Source organism: Corvus moneduloides, chromosome 2 (genome assembly GCF_009650955.1).
Source record: "Corvus moneduloides isolate bCorMon1 chromosome 2, bCorMon1.pri, whole genome shotgun sequence".
NCBI classification, from domain to species: Eukaryota; Metazoa; Chordata; class Aves; order Passeriformes; family Corvidae; genus Corvus; species Corvus moneduloides.
Genome location: NC_045477.1, coordinates 27,490,984 through 27,516,815, shown reverse-complemented (window position 1 = coordinate 27,516,815; position 25,832 = coordinate 27,490,984). Strand labels below are relative to the sequence as shown.

General features: G+C 43.0%; 2 protein-coding genes across 4 annotated transcripts in view; one reads left to right on the top strand and one right to left on the bottom strand.

Annotated features, from left to right (window-relative positions):
* The window catches only part of ATP6V1A (ATPase H+ transporting V1 subunit A), a 29,009-nt gene extending 26,341 nt beyond the window's left edge, over positions 1-2,668 (bottom strand). The window contains exon 1 of the mRNA XM_032098655.1: positions 2,563-2,668. The gene's annotated coding sequence lies outside the window, so the exon portion shown is untranslated. The remainder of the gene's footprint in view (positions 1-2,562) is intronic.
* Positions 2,669-2,967: 299 nt separating this feature from the next.
* NAA50 (N-alpha-acetyltransferase 50, NatE catalytic subunit) lies at positions 2,968-25,031 on the top strand. 3 transcript variants are annotated; one of them, XM_032098654.1, is made up of 5 exons: positions 2,968-3,158; positions 16,935-17,068; positions 17,534-17,653; positions 18,616-18,682; positions 21,119-25,031. In XM_032098654.1, the coding sequence occupies exons 1-5, from the start codon at positions 3,151-3,153 to the stop codon at positions 21,297-21,299; spliced, it is 510 nt and encodes a 169-aa protein (XP_031954545.1). In that variant the 5' UTR covers positions 2,968-3,150; the 3' UTR covers positions 21,300-25,031. The 3 variants fall into 3 exon arrangements, with proteins under 3 accessions (XP_031954545.1, XP_031954544.1, XP_031954543.1); XM_032098653.1 differs by having other exon boundaries at positions 16,932-17,068; XM_032098652.1 differs by lacking the exon at positions 2,968-3,158 and having other exon boundaries at positions 16,882-17,068.
* Positions 25,032-25,832: the final 801 nt, after the last annotated feature.

Sequence of the window (25,832 nt, the reverse complement as noted above, 5' to 3'; positions counted from 1 at the left end):
TCATTCTGTTTCTTCTGCTAGATTATGACCCCATTTCTCTCTGCCTAGCTGGAAGACTAAAGAAGTCAGATGTTTTAAGACATCGAGTAGGAATGAATGAGCATGATATTCCAGTTGACTGCATGGTCTGTTTTCCTTGGTACAATTCCAGCCGAAAAAAAAATCATGTGGATACCATTGTTCAACAATACCTCAGTATTTCCAAGTCTAAAATCCTCCACTTTTTAACCAATGAAACAAGCATGGAGAAAAGAATATATTTCACGCAATGTAGCATTGGGTTGTTGCATGGTTTGTGTTTTAGAGGGTTTTCTTAAAAAGACAAGAGGAAAAAAACCAGAGAGATTACTACTTGGTCAGCAGTCACATTCAACATTTTATGGTCAACACCAAAGTAACCAAAGACCCCAACTAGGTTATCCTGTGATCCTTTTACTCTATCTAAAAGCGTAATTAAGAATGCAGCCATAGCTCACAAACATGCAATTTAAAAGCAGGAGGGAAACCCATCAGCAGGAATTTTCAGGGCTTGAGAACCCAAAGACACAGTACCACAGCATCAAAACACAAGGGGGAATGTACAGTGCCTCTAAAAGTATCTTCAGGGGAATCATCTGGTAACCTGCTGGTCTATAGCAGCTTTGGATGACAATGTATAACACCAGCACCCATGCAAGTCTGGAAGATAAATGCATTGAGTCATACTGGGGAAAAAATTTAGACAACAGAAGGACACTTAAGGCCCACAGACTTTGTAAATCAGGGTCAATGAGGCATAAAGCTGTTAATATATACTTAGACCAAAAAAAAGCTAAATTTAAGCTAATGCTCTATAAAAAGTAAGCAACAGTAATCACTCATCAACCCTATTAGCACTATCTGTAGAAGATAATTCTTGATTTGGAAAATGACAAGGCAACATTTACAGGAAACAGAGATCTTGTGTTACTCTTGCAACACAAGACTACAACCCCCCCTTTGAACAGTCAGCTGATGCCAGCCAGCAGCCATTTTCCACTGTTGCCTTAACTTCTCCTTCCCTGTTCTCTCAAGTTGATGTCCATGATGATTTAAAATTTCTGAATGTCATGCTTGGCCACCTGATCACAAAATTAAGACTAATTTTTTCCCCACATAAAAGAATAAAGCTTTCGCAGAGGGCTTCACAGAACAAACTGACAGGCACAGCAAAATAATCTGCAGTATTTTTGGTAATTCAAAGACCTGTAGATTCTGATCTCACTTCACACATTCTTACATAGAAAATAATAAAATGTAGATAGTATTAAATGTTTGTTTTTGCTGGTCATTGAAAGGGCCTTTGAAAGTACCGCACAGAGAAGGCAAACATTCGCTGCTGCAGATCTGCACAGGGCAGAAGTCAGCACAAACACAGCACAATTTACAGCATGCTGAAGATCTGCCTCAGTTACTCAAACTTCCACTTGCAAATGCCAGTTTGTATTTGACATGTTCTTGCTAATAAATCACTTCCAGCAGTCTGTTAGCAGGTTTTCCTACTTTTCTACCCCCTCTCCCCTTCATCAAGCGGAATTAGCATTTGAAATACCATGCCAGATCAAATAGCCGGTGTACTTTGCTGAAGTATTGCATTACAATGAATAAAACTATCACCAAATTGCTTTTATGCCCAGCAGGAGTGCAAATTCTCTGAGGGAAGACAGTAAAATCTTAGGATGAAAGACTTTACTTCCTTCCTAAGAAAGTAAATCACTTTGGGCAACTGCACTGAATGAATGGATCTTGACACATGCGTCTCACACTCCAATGCCACAGCTACCAGTAACATTAACAATATTATCCAGAATCCAGTCATGCAAGATTTCTTGCCTTTAAGTGAATGCCAAGTCTGATGTTTGGAACACGTCATCTAAACCAGAATTTTGTCACTGGCTACAGGAATAGGAAGCACATTTGATGTGCCACCAGTTTATTCAACTGCAAAACAACAGGGGGACTATTCTGCCACGGATGGGCTGCAGTGAGAAGCCCGCAGCAACATTCCTCTTCCATAACCCTGCTGCTCGCTCTCTGCTGGGCTGGGGTCAAGGCACAGAGAGCTTCAGATCCACCCACCCAAGATGGTGGGATGACCGGGCACTGGAACCCAGCCGCTATCACCCCGTTCGTCTTCCGCGAGGAATTCTGGCATAACCCTAGAGCATCTCATTGGGCGTCTTCGAGAGCGCTCAGCAGGTTTTTCATTCAGGGGCTGCTTCGCTTTCCAGGTCTCTTCTCCCTGAGAAGAGGGGCGGGGAAGCGCAAGGCCGCCTCCAGCGGGCTGTCCTGCCGGGACACGGCTCCGTGAAGGTCGGCTGCCCAGGGTCTCGGCGACACCCGCTCCGCAGAGCCGGGGGCCGCGCTCCCTCTGGGAGCGGTTCCACGCGGAGACCGCGTCCTTCCCGGGCAGAGACCGAGCGGGGTGGGGAGCGGCGGGAGCCGACCCCCCCTTCACCGCAGAGGACGGCAACCCCCGGGCGCAGCTCGGGAGAGGCGGAGGGAGCGGTGCAGGGCAGGGGGAGAGGGGGCCGAGCGTCTCACCTGAGGCGGCCCGGCGCGCCCGAATCCGCCCGACTCCCGGCGGCGGCGGCGGCAGCGGCAAAGGAGGCGCAGGATCAGCTGACACCGGGCCCCGCGCGCATGCGCCGCGCCGCACACCGGAAGCGCCCGGCTCGAGCCGTGCCCAACTCCGGGCGGAGCTTCGCTCGCCCAGCCCGGGCCGCTTCCGGGCAGGAGTGCGGCGGGCGCAGTGCGGCGCGCTGATTGGTCGTTCCGTTTCACGTGATCGCACCCCCGCCCCGCCCCCCGAGACACGCGGAGCCTCCCCGCCCTCCCCCCGCCCCGCGGGGCGCGGCGCGTGCGCGGCGGGCGCGTGCGGGTGGGGCGGGCGGGTCATGGCGGGCGGGGCGGGGGCGCGCGCGCGGCGTGAGGTGAGGGGTCACGGGGCGGGGCGGGGCGGGCGGAGGCCCATGTGGAGCGGGAGCGGGATCAAGATCAAGATCGGGATCAGGATCGGGATCAGGAGGAGACTGAGCCGCCCGCGCTGAGCACGGGGAGGCCGGAGCCGCACCCGCACCGCCGGGCCCTGGACGCAGCCACTGCGGACGCCGGGCAGGCCGCGGACGCACCATGAAGGGGTGAGTGCTGGGCTCGGCCCGGGCCGGGCCCGCTGGGGCTGCCCGGGAGCGGAGCGGGGAGCGGGGCGGGCCCGGGCGGCGCGGCGGGCGGGAGAGGGCCGGGCGGTGCCGCCGCTTCTGAGCTCGGGGGTGTTGCTGCGTCCCTCCCGCCCTCTAGGACAGGGCCCGCGGCGGGTGGATGCCGGGGAGGCTCTCTCGGCGAGAAAACCGGCGGTGCCACCGCTGGAGCCCTTTGGGCTAAGCTGGAGCTGCCCGGGGGGCTCCCGCACCGTCACGGTTGTGCCGCCGCCGGAGCGAGGATTCTCCGCGCTCAGCCCCGCGCTGGAGCGGGCGGGACGCGGCGGCTCCTCGTGCTCCGGGGGGATCCCGCCCTGCGGGGTCTGGCGATCTTCAGAGCGGGCGGGGGGGGATGCTGGCCGGGCTCTCGCCCCTGTCTGGTTCTTGTCTGGCGATAGCAAAGCAGCGCCGCCCGCTCTGTGCGAAAAAGCTGCCAGCCTCGGATGTGTGTGGTTTTGCAGTGCTATTGTGTGTAACATCCTCTTAGCACTTTCGTTGGTTTTTAAGTCTTTAATTGCGACGGGGAGGCTGTACAGTGTGGATGGATGGCAAACGAGCTGTGTTCTGTGTCATGTTTCTGTAGCACACCCGCTGCTTTGGGCCTGGCTTCGCTTCTCTCTGTCTCCCGAAAACTGGAGATTTCAAATCTGGTTGGCTGAAAACACTGATTTCCTTCTCAGTGGGGGCAATGAGGTGCCGTTTTTGTACAGGAGAGTGGAGGCCTTTACACTCACAGTTGTACTTTGGTGTCAGATGACCTGCCTGACCTTGTCCAGGTCACTTCGGGACAGGTTTTTCAGCGTTGGCTAAATCACCTTATGTTTATTAATTTCAGCATCGCTTGCGCTCCACAAAACGTGATTGTTCCAGTTCTGTGCCTCAGTTTCTTCATAGGCACAAAGGCAGCTTTCCCCAGCTGTTTCTCAAAAGAGCATTAAACCAGTCCCCTTGGAACTGGTGTTATGCAATGATGGGTATTATTTTTCCAGTTTGGCAGCTTAAGGCAGGGTGAATGGAAGCTGAATCACTTAAGCTTTTACTAAGAAATGGTAAGGGGTTTAGCTTATTAGCAATAGGGGTGAGGTCATACAAGACTGCTTGATAACAGACTCTTAGCTGGCTCTTACAACATGTAAGCAGCTTGAGACATTGTGAGGGGCTGGCAAGTGTCTGTAGAAGGAGGTTCAGGGATGATTGCAAATAAACAGACTCTCAGCTGACGTAAAATAGGTGTGTTTGGGCTGTTGGACAACCGTTTATCCACGTGCACCACCCTACATAAAACGGGGCACCCCCACTCTTAGTCACCTTGTAATGAGGACGGCGGAGTTTGCGGGAAGAGCAGCAGCACGGATCCGCCAAGATGAGGTGGCGGTTGACGCGATCGTTGTTCTGCAGCGCTCCCGATGGAACTGGGTTTCCTTTTATCCTTTGTTGACCATTCTGCTGTTTGCTACAGCTTAGCCTTGCTTTGGTTGTATGTCAGTCGTGGGACAGGGTTACTGGGACCTGGATGTGTGAGTGGGGAAGTGGCCTAGGCGTGCCAGGCTGGAGCTGTGGGGATCTCCTGTCGGGGCACGGCCAGAGCTGTCTGCCGTGCTGCGGTGCTCCCTGAGGAACTGAGCCTGGCTTTGCTTGCACTGATGAGGAGTTCTCCTTTCATGGACTTTTTCACTTCTTGTAACATTTTTTTAAAAATAAAAATATATAGAGAAAAAACCTGCATACCACTCTTCTGCTTCTAGAGCACCAAACTTAATTTCTGTTACTTTACTTTTACTTACAGGCAGCTTTATTACTGGTTCAACTTCAGGACTTACTGCTTTGGGTTCTGTACTTGGTATTTCTGCTCTTATGGTACTCTTTCATCTCTTTGAAGAACAGCATATTCCTGTCTTGCCAAAGCACTGTTAGCACCACACAGCAAGTTCTGGTGCAGAATAAATTCATATTCTTGTTCAGATTCTCATATTGAATCCAGGTGTTCTCTAAAAATTCAGTTGGAGGCAAATATGCCGACAGAGCTCAAATTGAAAAATAACCCCATTTAAATACAATGAGACTCAAAGGACTAGAGAATAGTTCAAAAGGAATGTATAAATTACACAGGGGTACTTTGGAACAAATCCAAATTGTTTTTTAAGTTACAAAGATCAGTGAAGATCCCTAAAGTACAAGTACTGTCAAAAGATGGGTCCAAAAATAGATCTAAAGCTTCAGCTCCAAGCACACAGAAACTGATGTGCTTGAAGGGATCTGGTCTCTCTTCAGTATTGAATCCAAAATTATGGACAAGTCCTTCTGAACAAACTGACTCCATCTGACTGTTTTTTTCTGGGAATGTATGCATTGCATTGTAACCCACACCACAAAGTGCAGAGGTGATTTTGGAAACCCTTAGAGCAGCTGATGTTTTATCAGCTGTAATTATGAAGAATCTACTTTTGCAGAGAAAGAATTAAAAAAGAAACTATCCAGTTCATTGACATGAACCTTCAGATCTAAAAGACTGTGTAGTCAACGTTTGTTGCTTGCAGCCTTCTTTCTTAACTCTCTGAATTCAAAATAGCGCATGGATGTGTGTTAATAATGCATAGCAGGTTGTAGTGTCTGTCATCAGGGTGTTTGAGGTTAGGTGACCTCTTCTACCTAGGACCACTGGTTTCAGAAATAACAGGAGATTCTTGTGCTTTCTCAGCTGCTTAAAATTTTGTGGGTTTTCTCTTATTTGATGAGTTAAACACCAGCTTCTGAACTAGAAACTGCCATTAGCTTCCACCTGGTTTTGTGCGACTTGGCTTTATGTTCACTCTATCTTCACCTTCTGAATGATTTTAATAGTTAAGAGTCTCATTATGTTTCCTTTTTTTTCTTAAATGTGACGTGAAAAACAGGTAATTCACTGTTCTGTTAGTGAACCTTGTGATTCTCTAGAGATTAATTTCTTTTTTCATTTATTGTATGTTATTATTGTTAGTTCTTGAATTTGAAAATGTATTTTAGAACTGTGTTTGCATGAGGAGAAATACCAGTGGAAGGTACTCAGGTTCTACTGTCTGCAGTAATTTGGCTGTTTTTATAGAGCACTTTGCTGCTTTCATGGTGTTGACTCACTTGTTGCTCAGTGTTCTTGTGTTTTTATTACAGTTATGCTGCTGATTTTAAGGAGAAAAAACTGAAAATCTTGCATTGATTCTTAAACATTTGCTGATTACTGTCTGTGACATATCTTCAAGTAAGGGTGCATTTCTGAGCTGTTTCAGTTCAGATGAAACCTATGAGAATAAGGTATCCAGCCTTTCCCTGATGGCCTTCCCTAAAAATCCACATTACACAAGGCTAATGCAGGACCTGTGTGCTCCACTGCGTGCATGTACCCACTGTGTGACCGGGTTTGTCACATACATGGAGCATGTAGTGCATGTTACAAGCAAGGCCCAGTGCCTGTGCACGTATTATTTTGGCACATTGACCAAATCCCTCTCCAGTTTTGATGGGAAACACCTGGGAGATTGTCATGCGGCAGCACGTGTTGAGCCATGTGATGGAAAACTGATTGAAACAGGGAGTAGAGTGCTGTGTGTTAAACCAGCCTTAGAAAGAAGTGTGCACTACTTTTGGTTAAGACACTCCTAGGAGATTGCCTCTCAACTTTTACATGTTTGCAGCTAATTCTCAGGCTTTGTAGTTTCTAAGGGTCCTGACTTGCTGTGCAAGAGTCCTACAGGCTACATCCTACACAACAGGTAGCTGCTGCCCCAGAGAACTTCCTAACCGCAAGGCTTTGCACATACTGTTCTGGCTACCTTTGTAGGAGAGACATCACAGCTGGGGAGTACTGAATATAACAGAAAAATAACTATTGTTTTTAAAGAGTGGGGAGTCATCATGGGTAAGCTCTGACACCTCTGCTTGTTTTGTCCGGATTCACGGAGTAAATCTTTCAAGGTCCTGAAGATGTGCATGTTTCTGAGGAGAACAGGGAGGGCTTTTTCTCTCCTGAGTTAGTATGACAGAGTTTGTGCAGAGCTGCTGAATTGTTTCTGTTTGCTCGGCACAGTGCTAAGCTTAACATATATGGGAGGAAGTTCCAAGTTTATGAGAAAACTGCTGAATGGTCATATGCACTGGAGGCAGGACGAAAAAGGTAATTGAGCTTGAAAATCACTTTATTTTTAGGCTTTTTCTGAACCTAGAAATGTCAGAGTGTGAGCTATAGTCTGCATTTATTTTCATGGATGGTAAATTTAGACCTTGCCTATATGCAAGCTTACAAATGGCTTAACAGTTTCTAAATGAGTTTATAAAAAACTCAGTGCAGTTTATTATAGGTACTTTAACCTGATTTATAACTCCGACCACTTTGAGTTTAATTCCATAACCAGATTAAGACATTCCATGAAGTAGGAAGGATTGGGAGGGTAGGAAGGTAGCAGAGGGGTTGTAGCCATTTAACAAGCACTTTAGAACCCAGTCTTGTGTTTTGAGTACTGTTTGACCATTCAATTCTTTCTGCATCTAGATGTGGCTTGGTAGTTTGGGACATTTCTGTGAAAAATGTAGTAACTTTAGTTAATCACCAAATGCCACAGACTCTGCTGCCATCTCCTGAGGACAAGAAATGATGCATCCCCCTTTGCCACACTAAATCTCTTTTAAAATGGGGAATAATGTATGATGGTTGAGCCAGAAAAATACTTTAATCCAAGTGGAAATCATTCAGAACTTGAAGAGCCTGCCCATTTGGCAAGCATTAGAAGTGTTCAAACCAATAATCTGAGAAGGTGCTAGATATTTTTATCCAGAGGAGGAAAGAACATAAGAAGCTGGATCTTTATATTTGTTTGGGAATTGATAAGAGAAAAGTGCAGTACTTCCTTGCATCCCTCCTGCTCTGAGACAGGCAATGTCAGGATTCCTTTCTGCTCCTGGCTGAAAAAGGGCAAGGGAAGAAGTACCCATGTGGGAGTTAGTTGTAAAGCAGCAGAAGTTTGTCAGGAGGGAGTTTGAGGTGGGGAAGCCAGGGCAAAGAGAGAGTCTGTGCATAGAATACCTGGTTACTTGGAGACTCTTGGACTTGAAGACCTGAGAGCGGAGAGGCACAGCACTGAAATGGGGTAACTGTGTATTTGTGTCAAAGCATACTTAATTAATTCATTATGAGAAGGAAATTATACTTCAGGCTTTATTGAAAATAGAGCCAAAACCATTTCCACAACACTGTCACTAGGTGACTAAGATTAAGATATATAAATTTTCCTGGGGGCAGAGTATTTCTTTCTTTAATTAATTGAAAATACTGTGCTTCATAGTAAGATCTTCATGCATGATGTACTTCCTGAGCTCACTTGGCCTTCCTTCTCCCTCTCTCTCTTCTCTTTGAGGCTCCATGTGATTTTTGGCCCTTAGCAGACTAGAATCTCTAACCCTGAAAAAAGTTCTGATTTCCACCATCTGAGCATTGTATTTATGTTTTCCTGAGAGTATGGGATGAGACCTGGGCAGCAGTTGAAGGCTTGTGAAAGTTTTCTCTACATGGCACTTAAAATTGTCAGTAAAGGTCACAAATTAAGTTGAAAATTGCAGTTAAAGGAGATTTATTTGTTTTTAGATCTTTGGCACAAGTTTTCATTTGAGAACAATTCATTCTTAGTGAAAATTAGGAGAAGGACAGGGGGAAAACGATAGTTGCCTTAGAAGTGTTTTTAAGGTAGGCACATAAAACTGATAGCACATTCAGTTATTTTTTCACAGCATGTTATTAATATAATATGTGATTTGAACACTTTACAAAACCCAACTCTGGGACTGAAATCCAAAGTATAGGTAGGAAACCTGTAATGAACTGCCTTTTTCTTTTTTTTCACTATTCTAATGGACAAAGGCATTTGTAAAGAAATGTGTTACAGTTCCCTATAGAAATAGTTTGTGTGAAGTAGAAAAATTATTTTCTCCTGATATGTCAGTTCCATAGTTTGTTACCTGTATATGTACCAGAAGTGCCCTCAAGCTGTATTTATGTAAATAAGGTACTTTGTAAGTATCACTTCTATTTTGATTTTGAAGGTAAGCCTCTGTTCTTACCTGATGATCATCAGGTACTTCATAAACACTAATTAGCAAAGGGTCATGATCTTCTGGGAGGCAGGTAAGGGTTATAATTGTTAGATCGGGGGACACAGAAGGTATGGAAAGGGGCAGTAATCTATAAGGGGTCTCAGGATATAGTTAGTGGAGGCACAAAACTAATTTTGAGGGAAGCTGTTTCAAAATAGTGAAGTACTTCTGTTTAGCAATCATGGACCAAAATCAATGTTCTTGTGAGCTTACTTGACTAATAAGGAAAAGTGGTTAGAGCAGCAGATTTCTGGCAGCTCTTTATCTGCTGTATGATTGCAGACAAACTGTTTCCTCTTTCACCTGATATTGATGTACCTGGGATAGACTGATGAAATATTTAGGCCTTAACCTTGTGAGGTGCTCTGGAGCAGCAGAGTGTTATGGACAACTAAGTGATGTACGTGTCTGCTTTTCTGTTCTAGACCAGCTACATTTATTTCTGATATTTTAGAGTTTGAAAATTCTGTCAGCTGGACATAGTGGTTCCTGCTCTTTGTATCCATCTGCGGAATGGGATAGCTTATAATTTTCTTGAGAAAGTTTATTTTTCACTTGGAGATTTGAAATCTAGGACATGTTTCAGCTGGAAAAACTGTGAAGTTATTATAGCATGATTTTACTTCTTTCATGTGAAGACTGGCCAGTCTTTTGAATGTGGTCAGGTTTTCTAGGTTGAAGCAGAGTAAATTGTATGATATCCAGATATAATGAAGAAACTTGGCTGTAATGTGCTGTGTATTTTTTTTCCTTTTTTTTAATGATAAAGGGAGAGGTAACTAGGGTCTGATGTACATCTTGGGGAATTGTGATTCATGACATTGAAACCTGTTCACAGGGAGATCAAATAGACTTGAAAGTCTTGAATGAAGTCTTCTGTTAATTCTGATTCTAAAATTGCTTCATTTTCTTCTGTACATCACTGTGCCCTTCTGCAGGCTAGAACTGGGAGTAACCTCCAGCAGGGTATCAGGTGTCATGCAATACATGTTTTCAGTAGTAAGCAGGACTAAAGAAAATCAGGGGTCTCAGAGCAAATTGGTAAGACTTCTTGCATGCTACGTTTGTACTTATCCTTCTGATTTTCTGACAAGTGAAGCAGAGTAGATATGCAGCCCACAGATCTTTGAGATAATTGAAAACATACTGATCTGCCCACAAGAGCTAGACTAACTTGTGTGCCTAGCAAGACAGCTCATCTATTAAAAAAAAAAAACCAAACAACCGAACAAAAATAAACCAATCAAAAAAACTTCAGCAGCCCCAGACCCCAAAACACTAGAGAGGGTCTTTTGGCCTTGGAGTAGAATCTAAGCAGAGCCACACCCTTTAGGTCTATGGCCTTCATAGTTCTGGTTTGGTTTTTTTTTTTTATGAGTGGATTATCCTGTCTAGACTCCTGTTTTGACTTGGAAGCCAAAATAGAAGCAATAAAGCTAGCTGGCCGCTTAGCAGGTGACAAACCTTCTCTGAAGCCCTCTTAATTTGTTAGGGCCCATTTCTCCATGCTGCCTCTCCTGACTTATTCCTCAGTAAGTTTTGCAAGTTTCAGATACAGCTCTGCTAAATTTAGCCTGCCAGATGCCTTCAATAAGCCTGAGCCCAGCTATCAGTTACACGGAGATCTGTTTCAGTCAGGCACATCCCTCTGGGGAGAGACTTGCACTATTTAAAGTTGAATGAGACTGAGATTCTTACAGCATTAAGAAACTTGAAATTCGCCCTTTTTCTTCCTGATGTTGGTTCTAAAGTAGTGTTCGACACTTGGTATTCGTAGGGAATGAATTTGTGTTTCTTCTTGAACTGTAACTGGAAATTGGCTGCCTCTTGAGCTGTCATTCTGTATAGCAGTTCTCCTTTGGTAAATGTTTAGCAGCGAAAAGCAGTCTTAGCATAAGTAACACTAGTATCTCGTGTAGCCTGTGTTAATTCCACCAGTATCGATGTAAGACATTGTAGGAAAAATAGACTGTTGAAATCACAGCCCTGTAAGCTGCAAGCAGAGCAAAACAACTGCAGCAGGACTAACTAGATTGCATTTGGTCCCACAAAACGTGTGAGGCTTTTTCTAGCCAATGCCTAGAGGATCATAGGACGCTGGCATGCAAGAGCAGGAGTGTTACTGTCAGTGTTCTGGGCATGCATCCAGTTTCAGGAACTGGTGCATGTCACCTCACTAAAGTCACACTTCTGTTAGGATTTGGCGGATCACTCTTTGCTTCCGCTCTTACATCGCTGGGCAGTGTTGCTGTGCACTTTTAACAGATAGCAGCCCATGCCCCAGGAACCGGTTCCCTTTACTAGTGAAATCTCCAAGTGTTTTTTCCCCAGTAACCAAGTCATGGAATGTAGCAGTTGTGAAAAATGCAAACATAGTCCTAGGATATGTTAGGAAAATGCTTCCAGTAGTGACAGGAAAAACTTAATGCCATTGTATACGACAATAGTATTTGGGCTGCTGTAAGCAGTTTTGGTTAGCCATGTTTAAGGAAAATCAACTTTAATCAGAAGGAATGTAAGGAAGAGGTAGTGTGACAATAGTAGAAATTAAGAGCCAGTCTTACAGGAAGAAGCCAGGTGCTTGGCTTTAATTAGAAGAAAGGTATGAAGAGATCATGATAACTCTGAAAAGGCCTGTGCAGTGGTACCCATCATCTCCGGACAGCATAGAGGTAGATTTGAGTACACTGGAATAACTAACTGAGAGTAATGGTAACTTGGGAACAGCCTTACAATGGAAGGCATTCAGCTGGATTCAGAAGGCTGGTATTCCATTGAGGAAAGTGTATGAATTTGTAGAACACTGTAGTAGTAAGAGGCCTGACCTGATAAGCCGAGAGTCCCTCATTCTTCTATGCTAAAAACAATTGCTTGGGGTGGGGTGACTGACTTGTCCCAGAAACTTTGACATCTGAGATGGAGTACACCTGAGCTGACTATTGCATCCTCCATGGAGTGCCATTTGAGCTGTAGGGTGCCAGCGGTAAATGTGGATCTTCTTAGGAATATTAGTGGCATCATAGAGTCAAATAATCTGTTATGGAAGGGCATTTTCCTTCTGGGCACTTCAGGTTCTTTGCACATCTTTATGTTCTCTCATATGCTAATTTGAGCTCATAATTTAATTTTTTTCTTTGCAACAGCCAAAGATAAGTATTTCTGGTACACCCTCTACTGAGTTGAAATGCACAGGACTGGCCTAGTCAGACCTTAGCTGACATAAAAATCTTACTTAAGTTACTGATTTGGCTGAGATGTAACTTGAGGAAGCAGGTCTAGTTGTAAGCAGCTGTTAAAAACAAACTTAAAAAAAAAAAAAAAAGAAAAAAAAAAGACTGCACAAAGCTGCTTGCTTTACTCTGGTGAAAAGAAGGGAATGATAATTTTGAGTCCTTTGTTACATACAGGTGCTTTGTCTTGGCTATTTGGAGTAGTTTTTTTAAGTCCTTAGGATCAAAGTGCATATTGTTCTGTGAATGATAAAGTGTAGCACAGTATCTCTACACTGTGTTCACAGATGTACTGGATAATCTACATCCCTGTGCTCCTCTTGCACTGTACTTCCAGTTTAAACTGGGATGAGCTGGCACTTCTGCTCAAGAACCAATTAGGTCTGCCTATGGCAACCTTTTTTCACTTCTTTATGGTGGCAGAGGACTTGTGTGGTGAACCCAGTCAGGGGACTGATGTGGGTTAAAACTAAACTTTTCTTTTTTTTGTCTAGGTTAGTTTTAATTGGTGTTGGTTCACCACATTGTTGCACAAACCTTTGTGCCAGCAAGAGGATGGAAATGAGTGGCCTGGGGACAGCAAGACTGCTGCTTTGGGCAGCAGTGCCAGTTTTCCCATGATTTTACTCAAGGCCCCAGTGGCACTTTTGCCGTACTGTCCTCAGGCAAAATGATGAATTCTCATTATGTGGGTCTTCGTTTCCATGTTCTTATTTAATTTACATATTAAATGGTTTTGTGCATAATAGATGTGGTGCTGATTTAATCAGGCAGTGCTATACATTAAAGTAATTTATGGTTTGAGTACACACTATTTAAACAGATCTATTTAGTGTATTGATTTATGCTTCCTGCAGTGTTTCTCAAACCTCTTTCATATTATTCTCCAGGGTAAAGTACTGTTCCTGGTGCAATTCTTGCAAGGACAAACCAGGTAGTGACAGAGTGCAGGAGACAGGCAGCAGGAGATGGCAGGAGGCAGCAGGAGATGGCAGGAGGCAGCAGTGAATGTGGCAAGTGGTGAGGGATAGAGGGAGGAAGTCCAGGGGCTCAAGGAAATGTGTCAGCAAGTGCCTTTCAGCCATCTACTAAGAGAGCTCATTTCTCTGGCCTGATGCCAGCCTCAGAGGTGATGTCTTGGCTCAGCAGCTACCAGCCTTAGACTCTGCTTCTGCATTTATTTATTTATTCTCTGTCTGAAACCTTCTTGGTGATGGGCCATCTTCTGGCCATGTTCCCTTTCTTAGCCATCTTGTCCTGGCTGCCTGTGGTAATATATTTTTCTCCTGTTGAGCTGTCATCACAAATATTTCATAGTGATTGTCTTCTAATGCCTGATCTGTTTGATTAGTAACTAATCAATTTTAAAATCATACTAGAAGACACTACCTGGTGATGGGCTGTGTCAGGTATTTTTGCTCAAAAGGAGACATGCTGCATAACAACTTTGCTGTGAGTTCATCATGCTAGCACTGCTGATCTACTGAAGCTTAGAACTACTGATACTTTTTTTGTGTCACCAAGGTTAATATAGCGTTATTTGGAGAAGAGGTCTAGGCTTTCAGTGACTGAGTGTGAGTTTGTCTCTTCCCTTTCTGACCTCCTGCACTGCAGCTCATCTGACCTAACTGGGCAGTTGAGACCTGCTCCCTTTGGTTTCTACTCTCATGCAGACTGCAGCAAAAGGGGCTCTCCAGTCTTCTCTTCCCTCCTAGTACAAGATTACTGAGGCGCCCTACTCTAGCAAAACTCTTTCACAGACACAAATATACCCAAGAGCCCACATGCCACAGTTCTGTTTCTGCCCTTTGTGAGGAAAAGGTAGCAGCACTGCTGGCCAGGATCAAAACTTGCCTTCTGTGAGCCTGAAGAAGCCCCGCCGTGCTAGGCTGAGCAGTTGTGCCAAGTTGGGCATAAAACAATACTACAGTTTCTCCACCATCTAATAACTTTGACTGCATGCTTTGCACTGGGAGTACTTTTGGAGTGTGAGAACATCATCCTTATTAGCTTGGGATTTAACTTTATGTTGGAATATAATTCTCAAAGGGACTTGCATAAATGGCCATACATGAAGAAAGGAGTCTTGAGAGCAAAAGTGATCTAGGAGATTGAAAAGGCTGTGAGACAAAGGGTTGGTTATGGTAGGACTCACAGAAAAGAGATTATTTCAGCAGAATGTAGTGGTTTTTAGCTATAAACTTTAGAAATATATCCTCTTGGGTTTGACTCTAGAATGCCTGGGTATCTTGACATGGATGAGATGAAAGAATATGGAGTCTTTTGCTTCTTCTGTCATTCCTGAAATCACTGTTGGAGAACACACTGTCCATGTAGTGAGATGTCTCTCAGGAGATTGCTGTACCACTGGGCAGAGCTGAGGGGCAAACTACAGGGACAGGGATTTGTCTCTTGGCAATTGACCTTGCAATGAGGGAGAAAAAAGATGGATGTGTGCAGTGTGGTGGGGGGAAGATAGGTGAAGAGCTGCCTGGAACTATTTGCAAGAACTCATACTGACATGAGATGCTTGACATCAGAGAGCTTTTTTATCTCTTTGGCCAACATGTGTCAAAAGGTTTGACTTTGGAGTGAGCAATGTTGATATGTAAAAAGCATCCATTAATTCGAAGTAGTAACTGGAACATACTAATCTGATGGAGAATTACAAAATCATCAATAGTCCCTTGATGCTTAGTGGTCCTCTAAAAGGTAGGCCTGACTTACAAATTGTTTAGCTTCTGTAGGGCTCACTGGGGAGATTGTCTGGTCTGGGTTATACTGGGGAGTGGGCAATGGTAAGCCTTGGTATCTCTGCAAAACTGAAGACTTAATTCTTTGCTGTAAAAGAAATGGAGAAAGTGGGTGAAGATTTATGGTTCTTGAAGTAAAAGTGAAAGGCTCCATTTCTGTAGTTTCTTCTGATAGTTTTGCAGGCTTCAGTACAATGCCTAGACAGTATTACATATTTATCATTGGTACTGACAACTAAAACCGGTATCTGGAGGGTGTCATTTAAGAGGGTTTTTTATGTATGATCAAGGTCAGTTAGTAAAGCAGAGACAGATTATACTCTGCATTGCTTGGTAGAGTTCCTGGGAAAAAAAAAGTTTTTGGTTATTGTATCATCTTTGTGTCACTGTATTATTTAAATTAACCTGTACTGTTGTGTCCTAGGCATTAGCCTAGCTGAAAAAACAAGCTGCCTAGGCACAAGAGACATTGGAGATGGAAAGCAGCTGCTGCATATTACTAGAATGAACTTCAAGCTTGATGTACAAGGATTTTAGAAAGCTGCTTCTTTGAAAACAGACTTTTTTTCAAAAAGGCAAACAGTGTCTTTACTGCTGTTTGGGCAGAAAACAATCTGGTTGCCTATATGTATTCAGTAAAACAGAGCTGGTATGAACCTAGAATTGTGTGCTTTTCTAATTCTGTGTGCACTGGCTTTGTACCTGCCTACATATTCTGGTGACCATTTGGGAAAAGATTTTGATTATCTTGGTCTTTTTTATTTTTCATTCTTGTAGTCCTTGTTAAAACTGCTTGCACTCGCCCAAGGGCAACTAATACCTTTCTTTTAAAATTTATTTTTCTTTTTTTTTTTAGATTTGCTTCTGTGTATATAGTGTTTCTTTCAGGAAGGTAGTCTTAGGAAAGAGAGGAGCTTGGTCTGCTTCTCAGTACAATTCAGTGTGATTCTGCTCTCAGCAGGAAGAAAGATTTCAGTGATAATTGTAGATAGATAATTGTAGATAATTTTAGTAGATGCAGATATCACCTTGAGAAGGGCACACTTGCCTAGTAACAGGCTTAATACATTTGTTGCACACAGTACTGTTGGTTTTTAGAGACAGATGTCTAGTAATTACTTTGTCTAAGCATAAGCTTTATATTGATAGGTGGTAAAATTGAGGCTGTCTTTGAAGCATGGATAAGGACTTAATTTCCTTGGTCTCTGTTCTAGCTTCCTGTTCCCCCCATATTTTCTTTGGGGTTTTTCATTTTTTTTCCTTGTGATCTTGATGATCAGAGGGGAAGTGAATGGGATAAAGTTAAAGCTAATACTTCTGCAGAGATCCGTGCTCTCCTGTCTCCCACCCAGTAAAACCACACAAATACTATGGTACATTAGTGTTTAGTGTGGCCTGAGAAACTTCTGACTGTATAGAACTGACTGAAAAAACTAGGTTTGGGACTTAAACCAGCATTAAACTTGATTGTATGGGTTGGATGTGGCAGTTCAAATATGTATTGAACTGAGTATTAGGTGAGACAGTTCTCTAAGCATAAACAAAATAATTAATTTTTGGTGTCCTTAAAAATGTTGCCGTATGTCAGATGTTAAGCATGTTTTGATTTGTTCCAGTAGCCGGATCGAGCTGGGAGATGTGACGCCACACAACATTAAGCAGCTGAAGAGGCTAAACCAGGTCATTTTTCCTGTCAGCTACAATGACAAGTTCTACAAGGATGTACTGGAGGTTGGCGAACTTGCCAAATTAGGTACAAATGTTCTTGCCAGTAATTGTGGGCTGTGGTGGCAGAAGTGGTCATCATTGCTATCCATCATGGTTTTGAATAGCAGCTCCTTCTATTTAGTTGTTCTACATAATGAAAAGTAACTGTTTGGGAACATCAAAAAAGCCACAGAGGGTCTGTGTTCTAAACAGATTACATCCCACTGGGAACAGGCATGTTTTCTGTTCAAGAAGAAAACAGTTGTGCACTGCCAGCTTACCTCCTGATGTCATTGCTGGTTGGTGTGAGCAGTAATAAGCAACCACTGTGTCAAAGCAGCCCTGGTAACTTCATTCCAAATGCGAATCCACAATGTGTGTTATTTTATCTGGATAGGAGAATTAGTAAGAGGGGAGGGAGGGAGGAAGGAAGATACAGGGTGTAAATGAAAGATCTGTATGTGTAGTTTGAGACTTGTTACTGATAAACCTTTGTTTCCCTCCCTGGCAGCCTATTTCAATGATATTGCAGTGGGAGCAGTGTGTTGTAGGGTGGATCACTCCCAGAACCAGAAGAGACTGTACATCATGACACTCGGATGCCTGGCACCCTACCGAAGGCTAGGAATAGGTAAGGAGGGTCTTCTTTTGTATCTAAGTCATCAGAGAAACCAGATTGCTGTCCAGCTTTCCAAATGCTCTTTCAGATTTTTAACCAAGTTAGTGCACTTTAGACTACTGATTTCTTTGGAAGGGACCGGGGAAAAAGAGTAGGATTTATCGTGTGCTCATTTTTCCCTGCCTTTCAGAAATGAGCTTTTTGTAGTAGTATTTTTTAATTCGGGATTTTGGATTACTTTAATCTTAATCATATTATCATCCTGTGATGTAAATACTCTTCTTCTGTGGATGTGAAAATCATTGCAGAGAGATATGAAATTATTTGTCAGTGATATGTAGCCAGTATGCAAGTTCTACTTATGTAGAACACAACATTCCTTCATTGGCTTCTCCCTTCACTCTTCTAAATGTAGGGGTTTTCTCTTTCTTTTGTCTTTATCACTACTGATTATTGCTGCTCTGGGGTAGTACCTGCTTTTTGTCTATACTGCATTTAGTTCTTTGCTCCACTTTGCAAACCCGTAGGACAGATTAATCAAGACCTTAGAGTAACCCGTTTGCTTTGACAAACTGGATTGAAAACATAACTTTATTTTAAATTATTTTACTAGGTCTTTAGTAGAAAAGCTTACCAGTGTCCTTAATGCTTTATACAATGTTTTGGCTGTATTTTGAGGTGAGTTTGAGACCATGAAACTAGTATTGAAATAAGCTGATTTATACATATGCTTCTGGGCTGTTTGTGATTTTTATTTCTTCTTCAAAGAAACAATAAATTAAGGTTTATGAGCAGCCAGAGAGAGAGAAGGAAATACTTACACATCATGTTTTATTTGCCTTTCCTAGTTTTCACACTCTTACCATTTTAGTCTACCTACAGTTAACCTGCCTTTCCTCAAGGAAGTACCTTGCTAAGTATAGACTTAATTGTGCCCTTCCAGTTTTCTTAAGTATCTCTTTATCTTTTGGCAGGAACTAAAATGTTGAATCATGTCTTAAACATCTGTGAAAAAGATGGCACTTTTGACAACATCTATCTGTAAGTAAATGAGTTGCACTCATGCATTTTTGAGAGATGATAGAGGTAGATGTGGGAGCAAAGGGATGGAGATCCAAGTGTGGGTTTAGTGTATATTTTAGTGGGGTCAAGGAACATCTTGTAAGTACTAGCAGGAAAGCCAGGGGTCATATTCTGTGCTTGTTGTGTAATTCTGAGAATACCAAAAGCATGCTTGCTTTAGAAAGGGTTCTGCGGATTTGCTGAATTTGAAAGTAGTTTAGTTAGGAAATTACATTCTAGAGCAAAATTACACTGTAAGACAAAAAAAACCTTTTTAGAAAGGATTTTATTTTTATCATACAAGGTGGTCTTCAGAATGGAAAATATTGCAAGTTTTGATGCATTTGCTTTCTGTCTTTTGTGACAGCACTCTGTGGGTTAGAATATCAGAGATGTTCGCAAACACTCAAAGTTTACATTCACTAATAAGGCCCAACTGCTATTCCCATTATTGCACACTGCCAGGTCAGCTGTTTGTGCGCAATAAACTAGACCAGTGCCCTGACCCAGCTGGGGAAGCTGTTTTCAGTTTTGTTTCTGGGTGTTGTTTTTGCGCTTTAGTGTGTTTTTGGGGGTTGGGGGTGGTTTTCTTGTGCTTTGTTTCGTTGGGTTTTTTTTTTAAATCAGCTGCATGTCTGCGTAAGCACTTGGCATGATGCAGACAAGAGAACAAGCACAGGGGTGGAGGACAGTCACCCCAATAGTCCCCCTGGAAACAGAATCTGAAATCCATAAAAGCCAAAACTATGCTTTGCTGCTGGTTTCGCACTTCTGCTTTTTCCTGCGCATTGGTGTCTGTGTAGTTACCAAGTGAGCTGATGCAGTTTTTGGCCAGATCGCTTCTCTGATCCAGCTTCTTGTCCATCACTGCCTTGGCCATCACACCAGTGCAAGCATGATGTGCTGCTAGGGATAGGCCCACAGCAGCTACAGCTTGGATGGACTTACACTGCCACAGAACAACATCCTGAATACTTTCCAGGACTGTTGAAGATGCTTCATGAGGAGTGTTTCATACACTGATATCACTATAAATGGAGGGACTTTCTCCTCAAACTTAGTCCATTTCTGCCACGGAGGTGCAAACTCTTCCACGTCCTCTACTGTTGCTTTGTGCCATCTCTGTAAGAGGAATGTGTTTTAAAGGGGTGTCTGAGTAAAACTGCTTTTGGCTCGTATTCCCATTCTCCTGCCTCTGGAGAAGTGGTAATGAGCTCTCTCTTATGCTAATGGGACAGGGGCTTTCCTTTTTGCTTTTGCACATTACTGTGTGCACAGTGAAGGAACTGTTTGCTAGTTCTAATGCAAAAAAAACCCCAAATCCTTCATAATCCTTCTTTACACTTCCCAGACTAAGGATTCTGGCATGACAATAAATAGGCCCCAAAATTGGGCTGAAGTTCTTTTAGTGGCCCATTGATTTAATTACTTGTGCGTCTTCTATCCAAACATATTATGCAGCTTAGCACTGAATTTGATATCGGTGCCTAAATTTGTCATTGTAATAAAGTTCCCTTTTAGCTTTTTGATGCATATTGGGCTTAACACTAAGATCTTTTGTTTTGTTCTGCTGTTGCTTCCACAGTTACTTTGGTTCTATGGTTATGCAGCATGTTGTCATGACAAAGTGATTCATGAACTTGTGCAGTGTCCACTGAATTTCAGAGTGTTTAATGAATGCCTTTTGTTGAGCCAAACATTTTTCTTTCTTTTCTCTCTGTCTTATTTTTTCTTTTCTTTTCTTTTCTTTTTTTTTTTTTAGTGAAACTTGTGCAAATAAATGTCCTGGTCACTTAGGATAAAGAACTGATGGCTGTTTGTTTTGGAAACCTTGAAACACGCTAGCAAAATCTGTAAAACTCTAGGGGAAGTAAATACAAGGAAAAAGGGCTTTGTAATTCCATGGGGCTTTTTGATACTACAGCTTTTTGTGGGGAGAGAGGAGTAGTTAGAGTAGAGCAAGTTGTTAAAATCATATCAAACACCATATGTTACAGTGTGTTGGGATCATCGCTGAGACATCTCTTCCGGTCATCTGCAAAATGTTATTACAGGAAGTTAAAGTTGGCTTTACAGTGAAACTCTGCTACATATTTCCACAAAATATCTGTCATATTGCTTTATTAGGATTAAGAGAAATTGAAATTACTAAGGTAGTAATGCTTCAGAGTTTCTCTGCTGTTTTGTGTTCCTTTAAAGAGTTTTACTGAGGGGAAACATTTACTACTACTAACTGCCAGGGGCCATCCAGGGGCTGAGTGTTAGCCCAGAACTGAATTGGGAAGACCAACAGTTCCAGTCCTGGATTTACACCACTGTTCCTGTCTCTATCTAGATAGCTGTGTTTCTTGTCTTTGACCGTGAGTATGGTGGCAGAGCACTGACCCCTGTCTCTCTGTCCCCTTTTCTGTCCAGGCATGTCCAGATCAGCAATGAATCTGCAATTGACTTCTACAGAAAGTTTGGCTTTGAGATCATTGAGACGAAGAAGAACTACTACAAGAGGATAGAGCCAGCAGATGCTCACGTGCTGCAGAAAAACCTCAAAGCCCCTTGTCTCGGCCAGAACGCAGATGTGCAAAAGACCGACAACTGAACAAAACCCCAGCGGACACTTTCTTGCACTTGCTTGTCGCCAAATAAGGAAAGAGAGGCCTCTTGATTTTTTTTTTTGGTTGGTTGGTTTTTTGTTTTGGGTTTTTTTTTTACTCCACCCCTTCATCTTCATTTTTTTTTCTTGACCTCTCTCCAACAAAATGTAATGCTTCTTCCAAGGATTGTCCAATCATGTTTGGGGTTGGGTTTTGGTTGGTTTTGGATTTTTTTTTTTTGAGCTCTCCTTTCTGGTGTTTATTTGGGGGTAGGGGGTGTTTTTTTTGTTTTTGTTTTCTGTTGGGGTGGGAAAAGGTGTGCAGATCTCTTTTAAGTTTGAGGTGTGGAGGGCTTGAGCAGGTTATCCTGATGACAAGTTTCCTTCAGAATTATTCTTTCAGTAAGCAGAATGTAAATCCAATGTGGGGGGAAAAGGCAAAGCGATATCTTGCCCTTTGACCCCTACATTATTGTGTTTTTTATAACCTACAGGGTACTTTAATCTCCCCCAACCTTTGAATGCTACTTCAGTACTTCCCACTCTTCCTCTTAATCCCCCCACCTCAAAAAAGTATATTTAGTTCTTCCCAATATTTTTGAGTATGGCTTTTTCCTCCATCTTTTGCTGAGAAGGGTGGGCTACTTTACCATACCTTTTCACTCTGCCTGGGCTGATCTTTTTGAATGCTTTTTTTAAATACTCCTCACCCAAGCTGGTGCTACACTTCTTAACTGACTGAGAGGAGGATTTAGAGTGGTCTTCGTTTTTTCTTATTTTCATTTACCCAACTCCCAGCAGACTTTTGCCAGAGTAAGAGCTAGATCTGGTGTTGGCAAGAGTAACCTTGTAAAAATATGAATCCTGAGGCAAGACCCTTGCTTTAAAAATGGGTGAAATTCTGCAGGGCTCATTGAGAATTAGTTTGTCTATGTTGTTGGGATGGAAAAAGTGATTGTGACCACCTTACCAGCTTTGATGACATAAGGCAAGCACCTGTCTCCAGACAAATCAGTTACAGCTACTGAATCTGTGGTGACAGAGGTAAGGGTTGAGGAAACCAGGCAGCAAGGCTATGAAGGCAGACGTGAATCTGACCCTAATCACATAGCTTTGCAGGGGTCTCCTGGATTTGCTTGGGGTTGGCTTGACTTGCTGTGTTTATGTGCTCCTTCGGGAGGAGGTGGTGAAGAACTGCGTGGTTTTGCTCCTTTGAAGATTATTTTCCCCCTCCCCCGTTCAGTAGTAATAATGCAGTTCTCCTCTGGTGAGAGGGTGTTTGTGGAGCACCGGAGAAAGCAGCATATATTAGAGCATTTTATGGGTTTGGAAAATAGGCTGACTGGCTTCTTCCTAGTACTGTAACTTTGAGGCTACAGTAAACTGTACTAAGCTCTGCTTTGCGTCCTTTCATGCTTTGTTTGCGTGAATACCAGTGCTCCTTTCTAGGCACTGTTGCCAGCAATTTTATGTATGCCAATATAAATACCAACTTGAGCTTGGACTCTTCTCCAAGCACCTGGGAACGTGCACTGAGCTGAGACAACACCAACCTGCCCCATCCCCCATGTAGATGCTGAACTGTATTCTTTTCCTGTTTGTTTTTTAAAGTTTAGATCTGCATCTTGAATTCTTCCGCTCTGAAAGCCTCCAACCTTTCGTGTGCATTGCAGCATACATCTGGTTAGTAGGTGCTGTCCAGTCATTAGAGGGTGACTTGGGAACCAAGGATTCCAAGATGGAAGTTGTGGTGAGGCAAGGGATGGCACCCCTCGCTGCACATTATGTGGTCTTTGATACCCAAGGGGTGACTATATGAGCTGCTACACAACTACTCCTTCTTTCACAGAGGTCTGTAGCATTTGTTGGAGTGCATCTTGACAGACCTGTGCTGGAAAATGGCTACTTAATTTGCTGGGTTTGCACTAATGGAGTCTTGGAGACGGGCAGGTGGCGAGCACCTGTGTTTGCAACACTCGGTGGCAGACTCTGGCTAGAAAGATGCAAACGGTTCCCTTGGCCAGAGGCAGCCTAGTTCTGACAAAAGCTTGTTTTCAGTACAGCTAGGACCTGCTCATGTTGGCAGTCCAGCATCTTTCTAGAAGGGGATGTATCGAAGCACAATTAGCTTGCCATATGCCAACATAGTTTCCCTGGCCATCTGTAGACCAAACCAAGAGAAGTATGTGGAGGGAGAGAGATAGTATTGTATTTGAGGATGTTTGTGCAGCACAGCTGTAACTCAGACCATAGCTGCCTCTGGTGCCAAGCAAAGTGCTCTTCATTCTTCTAGAACTAAGTGGTAAGTGTTTGGGTTGGGTAGATGGGTGTGGGGATATGAACTCTTAGGACTTGCTGTTGTCGTAGGCTTCCACAAATCAGTGTGTTTCACAGACAGTTTTTCTTCAGGTTTAAAAGTACAAGTCTGATGTCTGAACTTACTTGGATTAACTTTTGTTTCTGTCTCTTTTTGCTTTGGGCTGCCATCATTCTATGAATGTATCCATGAGAACAATTCTTAAAGCTCCTATTCCACAGCAGACCTGCCTCATTGTAACCTCTGATAAAATGTTTTGTAGGAGGTGGAAGAGAGAATAAATCTAAGACTCCTTTTCCCAGGCTATTAATCCTGGAAAACAGTTGTTGAATCTTGAATACGAGGTTTAATCTGAATCTTACGAAAACTGTGTTCCCTGTACATGGATAAGGGCAAGTGAAGGTCTGTAGTTCTGGATGACAAACGGTTGTATTTTATTAGTCTGTCAGTTGTGCTGAGTGAGGGAGGAGAGTGCTGTGTCTTAGTGCTGTTAGCCAGAGACACTGAAATTGTGTGAAGTATGGGCTTACTGCAGAGAACTTCAGTTACTTTGGTTGTTGCTGCAGGAGGACATCCTTCTAGCTTGAAAATAACAGTGTATGAACAACTAAATTTTTCAGAAGTTGGGAGTTTCAGTGGGGGGAAAAAACCCCACCAGCACTTCCTGTTGTGGATGAAGATCTAGCAAGAAAAATGTATGTGATTAACAGCTTTAGAGTGTAAATTGTGTATATACAAGTTATTCCTGAATCTCTGCAACTGGCTTTGTCATACATCGGTTGAAGTACGAAGATGTTACCTGCAAAAGGACTCCTACTTGAGAAAACCATGGTACAGGAGAAAAGGAATCATCCAGAAGAGAGAGATCCCTCATTTTTGGGAGGGGGAAGGGAGAGAATGTATTTTGTGTATACAGAAACTGGCTGAGTTTACATGATGCAGCTAATGGTTAAACCTGCCAACTAAATACGACATACTGTTACGATTGAAACAAACCTACGTGATATTTTGTTAAATCTTGATGGTGCCCTGTGTCTAGTAAAAATTTGATCCCCCAAATTGTTTTATTCTCCCTCATGTTGTAATCCAGGGTCAGCTGCTATGCACAATGTCTGTGTTTTGTAAAGTGTTTGCTGACTTGGATGTTTCTTTTGAATCTGCATCTGCTTCCTGATTAATTTGGCTAAGACCACCCCTGGTCTCTTGAGTTAAGATTTAGTGAAAGGTATGCTGTATGCAGTTTACAGATGCATTCTCAATGTTACAAGTTAAGTTGCAGGGGGAGCAAATTCTTTACAATAAGATGGTCCATTTTTAATCTATATCATTGCCCTTGTTGTACATCAGGAGCATGTTTTTGTTTTTCTCAAACTCTTTAGAAATACCGTTCAGAATAAACGTGCACTATTTGAGTTATGTCATTTGCAACTTGTCATGTGCATTTTTTTGCAGTCTGGCTGTTTCCTTCTGAAAGCAGATATAGACTATTCCTCGATGTTTCATAAACTGTGTAACTCAGAAGATTTCTAACATGAACTGTGTGTTGGGCTGCTGTGATGAATGCCAAGGGTGTCTGACAACTGAGCAGAGTGAGGTCTGTTTGTTTGTTTTCCCTGGAGTTACAAGCCCTTCCTCAGAAATCCTCTGTCTTGTGGGGTAGGAGGGAGGAGAGGAACTGTTCTGGAATATTTTTGCATTGATTAGTGAGCAGTCTGGAAACAAACAGGCCAGGTGTCAAGAACTCTGGTTTGGGCTTTATAGATAAAAAGTTTAAAGTATTCACATTAGCTGCCAGTTATTGCAAATCTTGACCACAATCTTTGAAAAACTATGGTCCATACTTTTGAAACATGTCTTAACATGCAGCACATACTCTACCATACTGACTTTTCTCAGAAAGCTATTTAAGTAAAACTCATCTCCTTAACAATTTCAGTCTCTTCTGTTAAAGCCATTTTTTGACTACTTTCACTATGCTCCTCTTCTGCTTTGAAGTGCCATTTATGAAGTGATGAAGTTGCACTGTGGCCCACGTTCTGGAGGAAAAGAAGTGTTTCCCTAAATATTCTATAGTGTATCCTATTCACTTATTTAAGTTCCTCTGGAAACTGCTTTATCAACAGATGGAGTTGCTGCATTCATTAGAATAACATCCAAAAGCAAGGCTCAGGCTCTGAAACTTGTCTGTAGTCTTGAGTGGCTGCTTCCAGCTGCCTTCCCTG